The following is a 21775-nucleotide window of genomic DNA, read 5'->3' on the forward strand; positions in this document are numbered from 1 at the left end:
GGAATATTTATAATTACACATTGCAAACTTCAGTTTACTCTATTTGTCTCTCCCTATACGAGAAAATTTGAAGTCAGTAAAGATTGGAGGAAACACTACATTCCATAAAATGTTATATATATGGAAGTTTTTAACAACTTTGACTGGCTATACAGTGTTCTAAAATTAATACACTTTTTGGATACGATTGCTGTCAAGCAATCTGTAGACTTTTACCGTTGACCCTATGATACACTCCCTCACGTCATTCGTTTTATTCTAAACAGTCAGAAACATCTCAGATTCTTATGATTGTCTTGCTTTAAAAGGTAAAAACAAGCAAAACAATTGAACATAAACAACTTTCCTGTAATGTTTTACTCATAATCTTCATGTGTGATATTTTCCTTGACTTATATGCGTGTTTTTAACAATACGGAAAATCAGAATTAAACAGTATTTATATTTAGTGTTTTTATAAATTTAGAAACACGTCAGAGGGAATTCCCAAATTTTGATAACTTGCGAGAGTTCTCTGAAAGCCGATCGATAATTATATTTCTGTCACAAGTACTGAAGTGGAGTATTTCTATATTTTACCGTTATGAAACTGATATTTGATACTGTACTCTCATAAAGAAATGGAGAACCATTCATCATATCATTTAATAAACGTCCTTGTTCCAAATCGCAAGTCACGGTTTGTTTATGTATTAATGCCCATGCGTGGTCTCACTAATTAATTAGAGACAAAAAGCGTCAAGAAGCGACAAGAAGAATAATATTAGCAACAAGAAACTATTTAGCGACAAGAAAACATTTTTTTATTTATATTACTTATTCGAAATAAATATTAAAAAAATATGCAAAAGAAAACAATTTCAACGACAGGAAAGTTAATTTAGATAGGGAAAAAATGAAACTTGTAAATCTAATTCAGTTGCTACATTTATTTACATGATATTTTATAAGGTATCACAGGAAGTATTACCTTTACCCTGTCGTTTTTATATGGTATTACTTTTACTTGTGTTTTAGAACAATAATATATTTTGTCTTTTTATTTGTTTTTACAATATATAATTAACTTGCAAAATGCATTATTTGTGCATAATTGTCCAGAAAATACATACACAAATTGTGAAATACAAATTAAGAACTGAAATCAAACAAGAGGAAAACATAATTAAAATGGTAATATTTTTCATCATTTTATTTAGTGTTTTGTCTCATTTAACGATATTTATCATGTTTATGCATATAGATTGAAGATTAAAGGAAACTGATGACAATCTTGAGTTTTCAACAGGTGTTCACTATTCGGTACAATAATTGTATATTCTGGTGCGTGTAATTGATGAAGGTGTTAATGGATGTTATTGTAGCAATTAAACAAAGGACACACACCTAGTTAATCTCATTTGATGCTCTTAATTGTGTATTACCTTAGAGTGAAGCCACAGCTAATGTTGGTCCTATCAGGATAAAATAATTGTATAGTTAGGAAGGAAATAATATTTCATGTTTTTGTTTTATTAAATCCTTCAAAAGGAAGGTGACAAATCTTTGTTTTTATTTTCATTTTATAGCGTTTACATTTCCTTTGCTCTTACACATGTTTAATTTCTTCATCTATCAATATGATAATAAAAAGTACACAATCTCTTCCTCGAATTTTTTTTATTTCTTCATCTTTCAATATAATCCTAAAAAATTATTTTGATATATATGTGATAACAAAATGTATTCTTGTCGGTAAATAGCTTCTTGTTGCTTTTTGTCACTAATTTTTAGCTCACCTGGCCCAAAGGGCCAAGTGAGCTTTTCTCATCACTTTGCGTCCGTCGTCCGTCGTCGTCGTCCTGCGTTAACTTTTACAAAAATCTTCTCCTCTGAAACTACTGGGCCAAATTAAACCAAACTTGGCCACAATCATCATTAATGTATCTAGTTTAAAATTTGTGTTTTTTTACCCGGCCAACCAACCAAGATGGCCGCCATGGCTATAAATAGAACATAGGGGTAAAATGCAGTTTTTGGCTTATAACTCAAAAACCAAAGCATTTAGAGCAAATTTGACATGGGGTAAAATTGTTTATCAAGTGAAGATCTATCTGCCATGAAATTTTCAGATGAATCAGACAACCCGTTGTTGGGTTGCTGCCCCTGAATTGGTAATTTTAAGGAAATTTTACTGTTTTTGGTCATTATCTTGAATATTATTATAGATGGAGATAAACTGTAAACAGCAATAATGTTCAGCAAAGTAAGATTTACAAATAAGTCAACATGACCAAATTGGTCAGTTGACCCCTTTAGGAGTTATTGCCCTTTATAGTCAATTTTTAACCTTTTTTCGTAAATTTCCATATCTTTTACAAAAATCTTCTCCTCTGAAACTACTGGGCCAAATTAAACCAAAATTAGCAACAATCAACATTGATGTATCTAATTTAAAATTTGTGTTTTTTTACCCGGCCAACCAACCAAGATGGCCGCCATGGCTTAAAATAGAACATAGGGGTAAAATGCAGTTTTTGGCTTATATCTCAAAAACCAAAGCATTTAGAGCAAATATGACAAGGGGCAAAATTGTTTATCTGGTCAAAATCTATCTGCCCTGAAATTTTAAGATGAATGGGTCAACTGGTTGTAAGGTTTTAAGGAAATTTTGCTGTTTTGGGTTATTATCTTGAATATTATTATAGATAGAGATGAACTGTAAACAGCAATAATATACAGCAATTTAAGACTAAAAAATAGGTCAAAATGACCAAAATGGTCAATTGACCCCCTATGAAGTTATCGTTTTTATAATCAATTTTTAACAATTTTCATAAAATTTGTGAATTTTTACTAACATTTTCCACTGAAACTACACGGACAAGTTCATTATAGATAGAGATGATTGTAAGCAGCAAGAATGTTTAGTAAAGTAAGATGTACAAACACATCAAAATCACCTAAACACAATTTTGTCATGAACTGTCTGCTTCCTTTGTTTTATTCACATATACCAAGGTGAGCGACACAGGCTCTTTAGAGCCTCTAGTTTTTCTTCTTGTCGCTTCTTGACGCTTTTTGTCGCTAATTAGTGAGACCCCACATGCGTGTAGTTTTCCTGATTTCAAGGGGTATCAGATTGAGTGATTCCCCGCTTCATTGATTAATTTGAAACTCATGGGATTCTTTCTATGTCTGTCTGCATATGGAGGGCTATTGTTGTTGCATTATTTTAAATTATATGCATAATTTAAATTTAAATAAATGTTTCATCGTAAAAATTACCAATAACACCCCTTCAGCAGAAATGAAATCTTCCATATTATCGTTTCGAGTTGTCTCCCTTTTCGAAGTATTCGTCAAGAAGAATTAACTTGTTAATGCCGATAAACGTCGTATTATATTAAGAACGATCTCAATGTAAACAGAGGAGTGTGTACGGAAAGGAGTCATGCCCTCTGACCCAAAGGAACTTCAATAATTAAAGAGTAAGAAAGGGGGTTCCTCCTACACTGGTCCGCCGTTCTATATATAGCTTCGCACCGAACATGTTATTAGGGCGAACGTTCCCGATATGGCACCGAAGGTCAGTGTAGCGATAAGTGAACACAACAGGGGTCCAGTTTAGGGTTCCTCCTAGAATTACGGTGATAAGATACGGAAAGTTAACTCGTACCATGGCATTGGAACCAAAAAAGTTAACTTGTACTACTGGGAAGTCGTACCATTCAGAAAAATATATTAAAAAATATGATGTTTTATGGGTTTCTGTTTGTAAACTTAATAGAAATAAAGTTGAATTACTTGAATTTTACACAGGAGTTAAATGAAAACTTAGACAAAAATAAAGAATGTTTTAAAGCATTAATGTTTTAACTGATCTTTCAAACTAGAACATAGGCGGATCCAGGCCCCCCCCTTTTTTCGTGGAAAAAATTTGGTTGATTATAAAGGGAATCATTGAAGCATGACTGGAGCGGGCCTCCTCTTAGGTCAGTCAGCGGGCTCCCCCTTAGGAAAAGTTCTGGATCCACCACTGTAGAACTTAATCCAGAGGAAAGTTAAAACATTGCTTTAACTGTACCTTATTAAAATTGAACATGTTGAAAATATATATATCCAATTTAAGTTAATTAAAGCTGTAATCCATGATCACAAATTGAATGCTATGTTTACAATTGTTTAAAGCCATGTTCTTTTTTTGCCGGGAAAATGCGGACCCCCTTAACAGGAATCAGTAACATTTCATTGTTATTTATAGACAGTAAAAATAATTTTGGCAATCATTTTGACTAACTGCTAAGATTTAATTATTCATGAAAAATTTTCTTCGGGTGAAACTGTTTATACTTTAATTATCTACATCGGCCACAGTATTTTCTATCCAATATACAAGGAACATTAGCTACAAATTGGTCATTGTACTTTCAAATTATATACATTTTACAGACTTAAGAGGTATTGGGTGAAAGTAACATATATCATGTATATTCATCATTTAAAACCAATTGAATGCATTTAAATAAGTTGGTACGAGTAAGCAATGGTACGAGTTTGCATTGGTACAAGTTTTTTTTAGTGGTACGAGTTTACAATGATACAGGATAACTATAATTCGATAAAACACAATAAGTACATGGCTCATATATTTCATCTTGTAACGGGGATTGGCTATTCTTTAAGTTGAGTGACTATTTAGATTGTTACATTTTGCATGTGCAGTTGAATTAGTTTAGAGAATAATACTATCCAGCTATACCAGGGTTACTGGCCAAAAATGCTTGAGACTCACGCATGTTCATGCTTTTTTGCGGCAGTATTCTTGGATCTATTTTTTTCCTCTTTGATCTTTTCAAATTTGGCCAAATCTCATGCATTTGTTTAATGAAAATTTGGCAGAACTGCTATACATGTGTCAATGAAAACTATGGCAATCGTATCCCTCAGAGCATTCTGCTCTTTGATTATAACTTTCTCCCTCAAGCATAATTATCTTCTTAAACTCTTAGATGGCAAACTCTTTATGTGCATGACATATTATGTTCATTACATAGTAGTTAACTGTTTATGTCATAGTGATAAACTGTTAATATTTATATGACAGTGTTGGATTCTATTTTACAGCTCAGATTGTGATAAAATATCAAGATTTTGAGGCTGGAGAGACCCTTGATAAATGGTATCCCTTACATCCTTCTAATAGTATAATAAAAGGTGGTGATCTGGGCTCAATTAGAATCAGGGCTAGGTACCAACATGAGATTATCATGCCTGAAGATAAATACTCCACATTAAAGGAGGTAAGAATCAGGGCTAGGTACCAACATGAGATTATCATGCCTGAAGATAAATACTCCACATTAAAGGAGGTAAGAATCAGGGCTAGGTACCAACATGAGATTATCATGCCTGAAGATAAATACTCCACATTAAAGGAGGTAAGAATCAGGGCTAGGTACAAACATGAGATTATCATGCCACAAGATAAATACTCCACATTAAAGGAGGTAAGAATCAGGGCTAGGTACCAACATGAGATTGTCATGTCTGAAGATAAATATTCCACATTAAAGGAGGTAAGAATCTGGGCTAGGTACCAACATGAGATTTTCATGCCGGAAGATAAATACTCCACATTAAAGGAGGTAAGAATCAGGGCTAGGTACCAACATGAGATTGTCATGCCTGAAGATAAATACTCCACATTAAAGGAGGTAAGAATCAGGCCTAGGTACCAACATGAGATTATCATGCCAGAAGATGAATACTCCACATTAAAGGAGGTAAGAATCAGGGCTAGGTACCAACATGAGATTGTCATGCCTGAAGATAAATACTCCACATTAAAGGAGGTAAGAATCAGGGCTAGGTACAAACATGAGATTATCATGCCACAAGATAAATACTCCACATTAAAGGAGGTAAGAATCAGGGCTAGGTACCAACATGAGATTGTCATGTCTGAAGATAAATATTCCACATTAAAGGAGGTAAGAATCTGGGCTAGGTACCAACATGAGATTTTCATGCCGGAAGATAAATACTCCACATTAAAGGAGGTAAGAATCAGGGCTAGGTACCAACATGAGATTGTCATGCCTGAAGATAAATACTCCACATTAAAGGAGGTAAGAATCAGGCCTAGGTACCAACATGAGATTATCATGCCAGAAGATGAATACTCCACATTAAAGGAGGTAAGAATCAGGGCTAGGTACCAACATGAGATTGTCATGCCTGAAGATAAATACTCCACATTAAAGGAGGTAAGACCCACCACTAACAAGGTTTATTATCCCCAAAAAGTAGTTTTTATAGGACCAGGATCTGAGGCCATCAAAAAATGAGTTAGTTTCAACCTACATATTATGGTGAAGGAAAAATGGAACAGATTACTGTTAAAAGAGATATTAAATATAACTCTTTTTGTGCTGTTGCGGCTTAAAGCATTCACCAATGAATCAATGAATACAACTGAAATACTATATTGAAACTTTGTTAGATGTTTATATTCTTTGAAGATGTTAGGAAATCAATATAATGTTAATAAGTATTTATAAACTGTTAAATTGGGTAGATATTTGACATCAGTTATGAAATGGTAAATATACCACTGAATATTTTTGACACAAATGAGCTTGATTTCTCTCTGTAAGCCCCATAACTTAATCAAATTTTTGTCTTTAAAGTTCAAAAAGGGTAATTTGGAGGAAATTTTAATTTCAGACTTTAATTTTAACTCTTCTTTATTCACATTTATATTGGGTTTTTTTTTTTGGCAGTTATATTATAAGTGTCTTTATTAATTTCAGCTTATATTAAATGGTGACCTGATAAACCTATTAGAACTATTCAACATGTGTAGTAGTGAAAGAATTCCATTAGCCAAAGCTTTACTACAAATTTTCAGACATGAAAAGCAAGAAAAAGTTATACTGAAAACAATGAATGATTTTGAAATTAACAGAGAAGGTAAGTTTTTAGAAATATTGATTGATTGTTTGCCAAAAGATCAGTGGCAAATATGTCCTCATGGTCAGGAAGCGAACTAAAACAATTAAAACACTAAGTATATCCTGCAATTATCTTGATGATTTCTTGTGTTAGCAATGAAATAAATTCTAGCATTACAACAAGGTCTAGTGATCCAGAGCATAAAGATAAGGTTTTACATGAATTTATAACCATTAATTATGCTATTTAGAAACATATTGAAGCAATAAATGAATTACACTTTAATACAAAATAGGTTTTGCAACAATTCTGTAATCCATTTACAAACAAAAAGATTGTATAAAAAAACAAGAAGAAAAACATTTTCTGATTTATTGATTCTTGTGAAATGGTGTTTTTGCACATATGTAGGTAAAATGCAGTTGCTATGAAACACCATAAAATACTTCATTTTTGACAAAAGAATTATGAAATAAACAGTTCAAAGGCTTATTTTAAACTAGCTGTATATTTTATAAGTTCCTGAGTTACCATATCACACAACTATGTGAACATTTCATTCTGATATCTTTATTATATTTCAGAGGAAGTATCTACGTTATTTAGAGCTACGTCTCTTGCCACAACTTTAATGGACCAGTACATGAAAATGACTGCTTCTCAGTTTGTCAGTGACGCTGTCAAGGAATATATTTTAAAGATTATAGACAGTAAACTGTCGTGTGAGGTGGGTACATGTAGTAATTCATTGCTATGATTTGTTTAATGGATTGAAACAGTAAGTTAGGTGCTTTTACAAAATAAGTTTGAAGGAACAAGATTTTATGGATCGAAACAGTAAATTAGGTGTATTTACAAAATAATTTTGAAGGAACAAGATTTTATGGATTTAAACGGTAAGTTAGGTGTATTTACAAAATAAGTTTGAAGGAACAAGGTTTTATGGATTGAAACAATATATTAGGTGTATTTACAAAATAAGTTTGAAGGAACAAGATTTTATGGATTTAAGCAGTTAGTTAGGTGTATTTACAAAAAAAAGTTTGAAGGAACAAGATTTTATGGATTGAAACGGTAAGTTAGGTGTATTTACAAAAAAAAGTTTGAAGGAACAAGATTTTATGGATTGAAACGGTAAGTTAGGTGTATTTACAAAATAAGTTTAAAGGAACAAGATTTCATGGATTGAAACGGTAAGTTAGGTGTATTTACAAAATAAATTTGAAGGAGTAAGATGGTATAATATACAAAATATAAACCAAAATTTGTATAGATTATTTTCAGGATTAGACCATGTTAATATTATCAGACTTCAACCCAAATAACATGCTTCAGTAGTCAGGTTAAGTTTATATCAGAACTGGGTCCAATGACTGTTTAAAATATTCTCACTAATAAATAGTGTAATAGGATAACAATATTTGGTATATGGAATTCATGCAACAGGTACATATCAGTCAGTAGAGAATTTTCAGTGTAGGCACTCTTGTTGAACTATTCATATAAAAGAAAATTCTTTTACATAGGAAATCATATGGTTTTGTGGTTTTAATTCCAATACATATAACAGTATAATGCAATTTGAGTAGAGTTGTCTGTATGATAATATTTTACATTACAGTTAAATCCAGCCATGTTAGAACCAAATGAAAACATAGTCACCAACAGAGATAACTTTCAGAAGAATCTGACAGAAATGACAGAGAGTATATTTAATTCTAAAGACAGCTGTCCACCGTAAGTGTATAATGTGTTAGTCTTCAAAATATATGACTGTGTGGTCTTGTCTTCTATATGTATAATTATTATACCCCTGCTTTAAAAAAAAGGGGGGTGTACTGTTTTACCTGTGTCTGTCCATCCATCTGTCAGTCACATTAATATTTTCGTCGCATTTATCTCAAGAACTACAATACAACTTTCTGAAATTTGGTTTCACGGTTTATATAAGTCAGCTATACTGTGTGATGAGTTTTTTTAGATTCATCACTTAACAACTTCCTCTTTACCCAAATATTTCGGCGGGTGTATCATCAGTGAGAAGTAGTTCACAGTTTTACTTGTTCATTTTGTGTTAGTGGTTTGTATCTATACAAATATAGTGTGATTTTAATGTGCTGCTCATTTGATTGTCTTTTTTCTGAAATTTCTGCTGATTAGTGAGACATATCACTGTGTAAACAATTTATTGTTGATTTCAGATGTGTCGATAGACAAGAAATATGTTTATCTAAGTGCAAGTGTGATTGTATGCAGTTTTTGGCAAAACCAAATACAAAAAAAATATATTTGATCCACAAAAAAATGATATCCATGAAAATTTCTATATCCACACTACTAATCTGTGCTGTTTACCCAACCTGACTACAAACAAGTTATACCTAACATTAAATCATTCCACAAATGAAATTAAGTGCAAGGCAGAAATTCATATCATGATATATAGAGAGAAATGACAAACATAACACTATTAGAATCCTTATCTGAATCAGACAGAACAATCCTCATTTAAACATAGCATTTTTTTAAATGGAAGTCAGCTGAGTTATTTCTACCCATGAGATGACTTTTTGTGTATTGAAGCTATAGATTGCTTCTGAATAAGATTTGTATAACATGTCTTATTTACTTGGACATAAGTCTTTTGTCAAGTTTCACATTTTTCATATTGTCCTCATTTTTGTCGAGCCTGCAACTTTTGTTGCAGAAAGCTCGACATAGGGATAGTGATCCGGCGGGGGTGTTCGCTCACTTCTTGAAAGGTTTATATTTTAGTAGGTGAAAGACTTGGATGCTTCATACTTTGTATATTAGATGCCTCATGTTACGAAGTTTCCTTCAGTCACATGTCCAATGTCCTTGACCTCATTTTCATGGTCAATGACCACTTGAAAAAAAAGTTCAGAATTTTTGTGATATTGAATTCTCTCTTATTATAAGTAATAGGATAACTATATTTGGTATGTGTGTACCTTGCAAGGTCCCCATGCCCGTCAGACAGTTTTCACTTGACCTCAACCTCATTTCATGGATCAGTTTTCAAGGTTAAGTGTTGGTGGTCAAGTCCATATCTCAGATACTATAAGCAATAGGGATAGTATATTTGGTGTAAAGAAGGACTGTAAGGTGTACATGTCCAACTGGCAGGTGTCACCTGACCTTGACCTCATTTTCATGGTTAAGTGGTTATAGTTAAGTTTTTGTGTTTTGGTCTGTTTTTCTCATACTTTATGCCATAGGTCTACTATATTTGTTGCATGGAATGATTGTAAGGTGTACATGTCTAGCGGGTAGATGTCATCTGACCTTGACCTCATTTTCATGGTTCAGTGGTCAAAGTTATTTTTTTAAGTTTTGGTCTTTTTATCTAATATTATATGCCAAAGGTCAACTATATGTGGTGTACTGAAGTATATTATGATCTAAATGTCAGTCCCTCAGGTTTTATTTGACCATGACCTCAATTTCACGGTTCATTTCACAGTGTTAAGTTTTTGTGTTTTGGTCTATTTTTCTTAAACTTTAAATAATAGGTCAACTATATTTGTTGTATGGAAGCATTGTTAGCTGTACATGTCTGCCTGGCATGGTTCATTTGACCTTGACCTCATTTTCATGGTTCATTGGTCTTTGTTTAGCTATCTTGGTTAATGTTAAGTTTATGTGACAGTTGTAATAAAGCTTTATACTTAGGACTATCAACATTATATCAATGATTAGTAAAGAAGGCGAGACATTTCAGTGTGTGCACTCTTGTTATTTATTTCATATATTTTTTGGCCTTAGACATCACCTCCTTAAAAAAGTTGAAAAAAATAGGAGAAAATTGATAATGACATGTGTAAGAAGAAAGAGAATTTGGCTGTATGAATAAGCTGATGCTTAAAAAGAAATAGATAAACAGATAAACCACAATAAAAACATATTTAACAACAAAAAATGTATGACCATGGTTTGTCTTGTTGATTACAGGTATTTAACAACAAAAAATGTATGACCATGGTTAAAAACGTTAACTATATATTGGTTTTATCTTTTGTAGAGTGTTACGCTATATATGTGGTTGTTTACAAAAGACTGTTGCTGTCAAATGGCCAAGTGATGATAGTGTGAAAACGAGGGTTGTAAGGTAGGATAGTTCAGACCATATGCATTTTTATATTTCACTATATCCAAAAGTAACCATCTCACATGTCTTTGGTACATGTACTCTTTTATAGCTTCAGAGCTGCAGCTTGTCACAACTACAAATCTGACTTTGCTTCTCTGCTGAAAACAATATTATGAAACAAATACTTGGTGGCTATGAGTTAAAATGATATGTCCAGGTAGTGAGAATTGTCTTGTCTCATTGGTAATCATATCAAATCTGGGTATTTTTATAATGTTGCAAAGTGTCAGCTTGTGAGTTAGCATGTTAAAAATACAATTCAGAAGATTTTATCCTTTTTATGATACAGGTATAAATATTTGCTGCTCAATCAAAGTAGAATATTCTATAGTAACTGTTCTGATTCAACAATGGAATTGTGTTAACAATAAGATTGATTCGTCAATCAACTAAATGCTCACATTAGATAAAATAATAAGTTAAAAAATACTGTGATGTTTTAATTCATGGGAAAGTGTGACAGTTACTGTTTTCACAATATTAAAGACGTGCATTCAGAATTTCAGTTATGATTTTATTTCACAAAATTTTTGAAATCTTGTTATTTAGATCTTGAAATTTGACCTTTAATCAGTGGTTTGTTATAATTTAGTTCGCACATCAATTTGAATTTACAATATACTCATTTAACATTACTCATCTTATTACATTTCAGTGGTTTTGTATTTTTACGGTTATTATGTCCAGCTATTCTGAATCCAAAGTCTTTCAACTTAATTACAGGTATGTAATGTTTCTTAAACAATCAGTTTTATGAAAATAGATTTGTCATTTACAGAAAATTACATTAAAATTTGTTATTAAAGTTTAAAACAGCCAACATGATAAAGAAAATATTCATTTCTATAGCTGATCATTGATTAAACCAAAAAAAGGATTTGGTTCTGGTGTTTCCAGTTTTAATAATCAGTAATGACTTGGAATGGTTAATTAATTGTTCGTTATTTGTTGAATATTTATTAGTTTTCGTTAATTTTTTAGGTTTTTAAAGGTTTAAAAACAGTGAAATTAAATATTCAACATCATACAAAATTATAGTAAACTTGTATACATAATATTTGATAAATGAAATATTGTATCTATGAAATTCCTTTTTGTCGAGCCTTCGACTTTAGTCGAAAAAGCGAGACTAAGCGATCCTACTTTCCGGCGGCGGCGGCGTCCACAAATATTCACTCTGTGGTTAAAGTTTTTGAAATTTTAATAACTTTCCTAAACTATACTGGATTTCTACCAAACTTGGACAGAAGCTTGTTTATGATCATAAGATAGTATCCAGAAGAAAATTTTGTAAAAATAAAATTCCATTTTTTCCGTATTTTACTTATAAATGGACTTAGTTTTTTCTGCGGGGAAACATTTCATTCACTCTGTGGTTAAAGTTTTTAGAATTTTTATTACTTTCTTAAACTATCCTTGGTTTGTACCAAACTTGGACAGAAGCTTGTTTATGATCATAAGATAGTATCCAGAAGAAAATTTTGTAAAAATAAAATTCCATTTTTTCCGTATTTTACTTATAAATGGACTTAGTTTTTTCTGCGGGGAAACATTACATTCACTCTGTGGTTAAAGTTTTTAGAATTTTAATAACTTTCTTAAACTATCCTTGGTTTGTACAAAACTTGGACAGAAGCTTGTTTATGATCATAAGATAGAATCCAGAAGTAAATTTTGTAAAAAAAAAAATCCATTTTTTCTTTATTTACTTTTAAATGGACTTAGTTTTTCTGTGGGGAAACATTACATTCACTCTGTGGTTAAAGTTTTTAGAATTTTAATAACTTTCTTAAACTATCCTTGGTTTGTACCAAACTTGGACAGAAGCTTATTTATGATCATAAGATAGTATCCAGAAGTAAATTTTGTAAAAAGATAACTCCATTTTTTCTGTATTTTACTTTTAAATGGACTTAGATTTTCTTCCAGTTAATACTTCATACAGTCTGCAGTTAAAGTTTTCAAAACATTTATTAGATTCATTAACTATCCTAGATTTTTACCAAACTTGGACAGAAGCTTCTTACAATCAAAAGATAGTATCAAGAGGAATATTTTTATTGATTTTTTTCCTAATTTTTGTTGAGCCTGTGATTTACAGCAAAAGTAGGCGAGACACTGGGTTCCGCGGAACCCTTACAAATTTTTCCTCAATCCTTTAAAATTGATATCCTGGAAATTTTATTCACAATGGTAATTGTTGCCGTATGTTGATGCCAAAGAGTTTCATGAAGAAATGGTTTAAGGTTGATAGATCATTCAATGAAAATAGCTTTTTTTTATAAGGGCAGCTTTTAATTTGATAGAATTTTGAAACAGTCTTATGGCAAAGAGATTGTGAAATACATGTTATTTGCTGTTTTCATGATGTTATATACAAGATAACAACACAAGTTTTCTTGATACAATAACCGACAAGACGACAAAACATAAAAAAAATCATAAATATTGTAAAAACTAAAATCAAGAAATAATAATTTGCTGTCTAATTGTTAATGTAAAGAAAACAATATATTACAATATACTGTGTTATACAGAAACTCCAACAGAGACAGCTTCCAGAACTTTAAAGTTAATAGCTAAAGCCTTACAGAACTTAGCCAATCTTGTAGAATTTGGTGCTAAGGTAAGATTTTTCCAGTTCTTTTCAGTATTTACAAATTTTTCTGATTCCAATATATATGACATGTTCTTGGGCTATCCATCACTACAAAAAATGGACACCAAAAGTTTGGATAGAAAAAAATCAATAATTCTGACTTTTCAATATTTGTTCAGTTATTTTACCATCTGAGTACTTGAAGGTACCTGGAAAATATGTGTTTTAAAAAATTGCATGTAATAAAAACAGCTTAGAAAATGGTGGATCTTACCAGTGGTTGTCCAAAAGTATTTTTAATTTAAAAGGTTTAATTTTGTTAATATCCTAGTGTGATAGATGGTACAGGAAAGGAATAGATTATTGAATAATATAATGACTACTGTGGATTCATTAATATTCATTGGATACCGATTTTCGTGGATTTCGTGGGTACAAGGGAACCAGGAATTCAAACATTAAACAAATTGCCAAATTATTGAAGGAATGTATGCAGACTTTGCCAAAACCAGGAATTTAAATATCCACAAAATGCAAGTTTTACTCAAACCACGAAAAATTAGTACCCACAAAAATAAATTATTCCACAGTATCACAATGTGAAATGAAAAAAAGTTCCTTTCTTAACTGACACAAAATGAAAACAGTGCATCTAATGCTATTCAGCTCATTACATTATAAAACAGATTTCTTTTCAAATATTGAAGTCAAGTTCTAGATATTATACTTTCTGCTTGTCAGGTCAAAAATATTTTGTTATTTATTCGTTGGATTAATATTAGGACTGTTACTACAGAGTTACATTATGAATAATTCATATTTTTGTTTTTCAGGAATCGTTCATGGAAGTAATCAATCCATTCATCAAGAAAAATAAGCCAAGAATGGTTATGTTCCTAGATAATCTATCTGTAAGTTTTGAACATTTTTCCTATATGGAAATTAAAATCAATCTTAAAAAGTATTTTGTGTGGTAAAATCTTTATAAATTCAATTCATATTAGTTTGATTTTCCATTTCTTTAAACCAATTATTTTTTAGCCCTTTTAAGCCAACTTAATATAATGGACCTGCAGGTTATTAAAAAAAAGTTTAAAAGACTGTTTTTTTCTAATTTTAAACCATTCACTGCATCCTTAATTTTAATATTTGTTAAACCTTGAATTTTAAGATAAACCAAGATAAAATCTGTGACAGCCAGAAAACAGAATCGGTAGTGGACGATCTGGCCAGAGATTTGGCTACTGTACATCAGATATGTGCCACACACTTAAACGATCTGAAGAAACTCAGTGAATCAATGGTAGGAATAACAATTTGGTTCATTTTTATAGCTAAATACTTTCATTTTATCATTGATTATTATAAAAATGGAATTTTGGATTTGACAATGGTGTAAAAATTTGTTTTCAATAGTTGAGAACATAATACAACATCATATTTAATATCAATGACAACAGCCAATATAAAGATAAGAAGAAGTGGTATGATTGACAATGTGAAGTCTCCTTTAGACAAAATGACATAAACATTAACAACTCAGTTCATGATTAACTCTACAAATCTATAACATTGACTCTACATTAAAGTTCGGAAATCATCAAAGCTAAATTGAGGAATAAAGTTTTTTTCTTCAATTTGAAATGTATTGATGCTTCAACAGTTAAACACACATTATAAGAAAATTCAATTTTTATATGACAGCAAGAATTAAAAAAAATTTGGTTGTATATTGGTATCACGTCGTCGTCCGAAGAGGGATGGTTTCCAGATAATGACTTAAGTATAAGTAAATAGAAATCAATATATTTTAACACAATGTTTGTATCCACAAAAGGAAGGTTGGGATTGTTTTTGGGGGTCATGGTCCCAACTGTTTAGAAATTAGGGGCCCAAAGGGGCCAAAAACATACATTTATCTAGTTTCAGGACAATAAGTTTTATTATACTTCACGTTAAAATGACTTATTTTGATTGGCTAAGACGAGGGTGTCAATTTACTCCATCACATGGCTGAGCGGGTGACAATTTTTTTGAATGTTACCCACTCGTCTAGACCAATCAGAAATCGATAAATCAAAAAACAATGAATTGAATTTACAGCAAAGAATTAAATACAATGCTTAAGTTCTACGTTTTGGCTCAGATTTTATTATCGACTTAAAATAAATAAAATAAAACATGAAAACATCTTACTTGACTTTTGTTGTATTTTTTCTAATGCCCATAACGTTGTTATGAACGTGACGTCATAGAAAATACTTTTAAAATAAAAGTAATCTGTAAAAGCCAATAATGATAGGACATTCAGTATAATAAATTAAATAACACATAGCTAAGAGGGTGATAGAGCAGATTGGAACCCCTCGAAAAGGCATTGTCAACCTTGGCTTCGCCGCGTTTGACAATGTTTTCTCGGGGTACCAATCTGCTCTATCACCCTCTCAGCTATGTGTTATTTATATAGTGTATAAGTATTTCAATTGCTCTGATATTGTACCACAATGCTAATACCATAAAGTAGAAGGTTGAGTATTTTAAGGGTTATGGCGAAAACAGTCTAGGAAAAAAGGGCCAAAAATAAGCATTTTTGTAGTTTTGGGACAATAACTTGTTTAACTGTATGGATATCTCTGACATTGTACCACAAGGTTCCATATAAAGAAGGGAAGGCTTCGATTTATTTTGGGGTTAATATAAACCCTGAACATTTGGGAATAAGGAGCCCAAAAAAGGGCCAAAAAGAAGCATTTTTCTAGATTACAGGCAATAACTTTGATTTAAGTGAATTGATCTCTCTTAAATTATGCTACATGGTTTCTTACCACAAAGGTAAAGCTGGAATTGAGTTTTGGGGTTCTTGCTCCAACGTGGGAGGGGGGTTTCAATTAGTGAGGGGTCAAAAAAGGGGCCCAAATAAGCATTTTTGTAATTTTCAGTCAATAACTTGTGTTTAAGTTTATAAATCTCCCTGAAATTATACCACAAGTTTCCATACTACAAAGGGATGGTTATGGCTCAAATAATTAAGTAATTAGGGGCAAAAAGGGGGAAAACAAGTTTTTTTCCCTGTTTAACGGACATAGACAATATTAAAATATATTGAGATTGGGGATAGAAACAATTTTTTTCATTTTTTCTGTAAAATTCTGTTTTGTGAATCTTCCTCCAAATCAGGAGCACCCCAATTTATGAGTAATTATCCACTAAATAAATTTTAAAATGTAACATTTAGTATATGATTAGTAGTCTATCAACAAATAAATCATTGTAATGGTAAAAAAATATTTTTTTAAAAGTTGCACTTTATAGTTTAAACCTTTTTATTCATGAAATTTACAAATATTTCAAAATTTAGGATCTGGAAACAAGCTTCACATAGTTTAAATCAATCATATTATTTTTTATTAGTACCTGTATCCCTGTGATGAGAGTTGTAACTGGAAACTTTATCAATGGAAATTTAAAACTGAATGGATTTTTTAGTCCTAACTTTCTTAAGAAAAAAATAAAAATCTTACAGTACTGTCACCAAAAATGGAAAATGGCCTAGCCTGCACTTCAGTGGTAAACAATTCAGATTTCAGAAAACATTGTAGTTGTTGTTAAATGACACAAATCGGTTGAATTTTACATAATGAATTATCAACTTTGATCGAATGTTTAGATTTAGAAGATGCAGATCTCTTGGTCCAAATTGAATCCTAAACTAAGGAAACAAAATTAGATTAAACAACAACAATTGACTTCTCTATTGTCAACCTGTCTACATGTTCTAGCTGTTCTTTTTTATGCCCCACCTACGATAGTAGAGGGGCATTATGTTTTCTGGTCTGTGCCTCCGTTCGTCTGTCCGTGCGTCCTTTCGCTTCAGGTTCAAGTTTTTGGTCAAGGTAGTTTTTAAAGAAGTTGAAGTCCTATCAACTTCAAACTTGGTACACATGTTCCCCATGATATGATCTTTCTAATTTTAATGCCAAATTATAGTTTTGACCCCAATTTTATGGTCCACTGAACATAGAAAATGATAGTGCGAGTGGGGCATCCGTGTACTATGGACACATTCTTGTTTTATTCTTTATATGAAGACTATCAAAAGATACCTACCCCCCATATAAAAAATAGACAAGGGCCGTCTTTCCCCTCAGAGCTATTCAGCTCTTTGATTAGTTAATGTGGACATAATATGTAGAGTGCATATCCACAAGAAATTTTTATCACATGACTTGTTCATGAATTAGGAATCTTTGAACTTAGGAAACCCATGAGGTTTTGTTTTCCCAGTAACAATGTGGGGGATTGGGGTATGTGAGTTTGCTCCGATTTAAAAAAAAAAATATACTGTAAATGTATCTTTTAATTGAAAATTCTTTAATCAACTTAATTATGATTTTCAGCCTTCATTAACGAAACTGGTTGCAGTTACAGAAATTTTGACCGATCACAAGAAAAGATATATGACTTGATGAAAGAAGAACTAATTCTGAATGTGTTCAAAACCTTATTCGATCACTTGTAAAAGTGAATCTGATTGGTTCATTAAGTGTAGTTCACTTACAGAGCAACTGATTGGTTGATTATGATCCACTGGTTTCCTAGCATTACCTTTATGTTAAACCAGTATAGGCTGTGATATTACAGTAGTGGCAGATTTACATTAGCTTTAAACATTGGCCACCATTGATGCATTTTTAATAAGATTTTTTTTATGTAAAATCTGTGATCTTTAAGAATTTAAAAGACCCTCAAAACTTATTTTTTCTTCAAATTATGTGTTTGAGTGAACTAAATATAAGTGTTCTGCTTAAAAACATAACTTCTTTAAAGATATATGCTACTTCATGGAAGCAATCCTCATTGTAAGAATAATGAATATTATTAAGAATTCACTCATAAAGAAAGGGAAGTAACTTATGTTGTGCTCTGTTTTGAAAATGGTCTTTGTAATTGTTTATTGATAGCATTGTTGTTAATGTATGACACAAATGATGAATTGGTGCCTCAAGCTTATGTGTTCAAATTAATGTATTTTTTTCTGCCTGTGATACTGATTTTTAAGTGCTTTAAACTTTTATATTTCTCATTACATTATTGGAAAGGTAGAACATTCTGATATCAAATTCAGACATCTTAGATATCCTTTAGCTAAGAGCCTCCTTTTGATATTTTTTTCTCAACCTGTTAATCATCCTTAAAATTAAATGTATTTATAAATCATTTAAAATATCTATTGTCCCAAAGAGATTTCTACTACATTTCATCTGCAAACAAAGTAAATTTTATAAAAGTTTTTAATTATGTGCATATTTTAATCTATTTTTTATCAGATTTGTTATATAAATCACAATTTTTTTAATGGATATTTTAATTTAATTACTTTCCCAGACTAAACGTTTGTTGGTACTGAATATTTATTTTATACTGACCAAATCAATTAAATTGTCATAATAAAGTAATACATAGCATCATTTTTGGGATCATATGAAATAAGTGCCTTCTCATTACTTGCAAGGTACTGAAAACCCAGCATTGCTTCTACCATGAAAAAGTATTGAATTGAAATTGCACACCAACAGTGTAGAAGAAAAAGGCAGCAAAAAATTTCTTTAGTTTGCTGTTACTTTACAAGATGGCAGTCATTTAAATAATTCCTGTAAATTCATCATTATTCATAGAATACCAATTTTTGTGGATTTCGTGGTTATAGGTGAACCATCCATGATTTTCAATGTTTTGCAAAAATAAAAAAATTCTATAGGCTTATATGCAGACAAAACTATGATTTCAGATATCAAAAAAAATACAATCTTTTTCCTCAATCCACAAAAAATGGTTACCCACTAAAATATAGAATCTACAATAGTGGTTTATTTGCATACTTGGAAGAAGTCTGTAGTTTGAGACTACAGTTTATAAATAAAATTTTAATCGACCAACTTGTTTGTAGTTCTATACAAGTCTTACATTGTAGCTTTGAAACAAATACAAACTTTTAAAAAATATTTTATTCGGTAAAAAATGAGAGAGAAAGCAATTAGGAAACGTTGTTTCAAAATGATTTTTTTTTTTACTAGAATGTGGTTCCTTACTAAGCCATGTTTTACCTGTAGTTTCTTTTTACATTCACACATAACAGAATACAATTCTTATATATGTTCTTTATTTCCTCATAGTTTTTGATGTCCATGTTAACATTTAGTCATACTACATATCTCCTGTCTCTTATGCAAACTGTATGAAAAAAGTCATAAACATGTGCCAAGTTAAATAATTTATCATTAAAATAAGCCTGTGTCTAACATTCATTGAATGTTTTTGTTTTGACTGTTAAATATCAGGGAATCATTCCATATATGGGCTGGCTCATGTCTTTATTAATTTCAAAATTCCTGCAAGGAAATAACAATTAATTTCTCTGTTAATAATATAATTGAAAGCTTTTTATGATATAGAAATAAGCTTTAATATTAAAGTCTTCATATGCTTAATCATTTAAATTGAACAAAAATATCTTCTTATAAATACTTTTTGTTTGAAAGTCAATGTCCAATTTTGTTGTCAGGTAATCAAACCACAAAAGTTCTTAGTCTAGGAATATTAAATGCAATTTGATCAAACTTTTTATGAATGGTTATCTATAACATTGTAATGTTAATTTTGAGAAGTGTTATAGATTGTCATTTAGTTCTAGAAACTCTCTAGACTAAGTTTTAGGAGGTTTTCCTTTACATTCGGCATTGCCACACAAAGACGCTTTTTTTGCCAGTTTATAACATTTATGTATGATAAAATATGTTTATGAATTTCTAACATTACTGTACATATGAAAACATAATTTAATATTTATATTTGACTTTAATTTAAATCCCTTAAATACATTATTGTTTTTTATTTGATTTATTATATTAAGAAAGTACATAATAGTCATATAAGTTAGCTATTAAGGTAAAAATAGATTTTTTTTAAATGATATTTTGTAATATTTTAAAGAAGCACATGTGCAATATTTTAATAAAAGTGTGCAGTCTCTGGCTGCTGAAATACATAATGGTTGTTTTCTATATTCTGGATTTTTCTGGATTCTCATTGTTCAATATCTGTATTGCTTCTGCTTTCAATCGACAATGCAGGGGCCTTGGTGGCAGAGTGGTCTAAGTAGTTACAACTGTAATCACTAGCCAGTCAACACTGAGGTTGTGAGTTTGAGCCCTGCTTGTGTGTGTGCACTCGACTCAAATCTTTATTGACTAGGAATGTCAGATTTCATATCAAAGGTAGGTCTTTTTCTCCTGGCACTCCGGCTTCCTCCACCAATAAAAACTAGCTGCATCGAAATAGATCAAAAGTGGTGCTTAAAATTGGCGTTAAGGTCAAATCAAATCAAACTACAACACAGAATCTTTTCATACCTTATAATACACTGGACTGAATATAAGAGTCTTGGTACAACAAGGCAGTTCTACATGGGTTCTGGTTGAAATTTATTGGAAATCTTCATCTGTCTGAAAGTACTTAGCTAATCAAGATCAAAATTCTGAAGGAATATTGTATGGTTGATTCTACATTAATATTCTTTAATAATTTTATTAAGTCAGAAAAGAATAATTTTTTGAATTTAATTATCCATCTAAAAAAAATATTGAAAAATCTTTTCTCACTAACTACCATTTCCATTTTCAATTTTACTGTCAACTATATAGAAAATAATGGCATAGGGCTGATTATTTCATAACTTAAGGATCTGTTGAAACATATTCTACATTTCTGGTATTTATGGGTCATGTAAATACTGTACCAAGTGATTGAAAAAGTTTCCTCCTTTTCTTACCCACAGAAAATAAGGTACAATTGCTATCACCAGCCAATCAGTCATTGCTGTTGGTTTTTTTATTTGGTCGGGTTGTTGTCTCTTTGACACATTCCCCATTTCCATTCTCAATTTTATGATTGTGATTTCTCTATAAAACACAAGAAATGGCACTTTTGGGATGTTTCGGCAAAGACTGTTCAAGCCACAGTTGCTTCATCTGTGTTGGATTCGGCCACACAGTTTCTTATTGTTCTTAACA

General features: G+C 31.1%; 1 protein-coding gene across 3 annotated transcripts in view; it reads left to right on the top strand.

The window, feature by feature from the left end:
* LOC134715068 (ras GTPase-activating protein 1-like) overlaps window positions 1-20754 on the top strand; it is a 41249-nt gene extending 20495 nt beyond the window's left edge. Inside the window, exons 15-25 of one of the 3 annotated variants that reach the window (XM_063576947.1) lie at window positions 5107-5230; window positions 5576-5627; window positions 6795-6954; window positions 7521-7663; window positions 8558-8673; window positions 10979-11065; window positions 11763-11830; window positions 13645-13733; window positions 14540-14617; window positions 14878-15009; window positions 18104-20754. In XM_063576947.1, the coding sequence (XP_063433017.1) occupies window positions 5107-5230; window positions 5576-5627; window positions 6795-6954; window positions 7521-7663; window positions 8558-8673; window positions 10979-11065; window positions 11763-11830; window positions 13645-13733; window positions 14540-14617; window positions 14878-15009; window positions 18104-18172 (1118 nt within the window). In that variant the 3' untranslated portion in view covers window positions 18173-20754. Of the gene's footprint in view, window positions 1-5106; window positions 5283-5575; window positions 5628-5989; window positions 6042-6794; window positions 6955-7520; window positions 7664-8557; window positions 8674-10978; window positions 11066-11762; window positions 11831-13644; window positions 13734-14539; window positions 14618-14877; window positions 15010-18103 lie in introns of all 3 variants that reach the window. The other 2 variants (XM_063576946.1, XM_063576945.1) reach the window with 2 other exon arrangements.
* Window positions 20755-21775: the final 1021 nt, after the last annotated feature.

The sequence above is a fragment of the Mytilus trossulus genome, chromosome 4 (genome assembly GCF_036588685.1).
Source record: "Mytilus trossulus isolate FHL-02 chromosome 4, PNRI_Mtr1.1.1.hap1, whole genome shotgun sequence".
Classification (NCBI taxonomy): Eukaryota; Metazoa; Mollusca; class Bivalvia; order Mytilida; family Mytilidae; genus Mytilus; species Mytilus trossulus.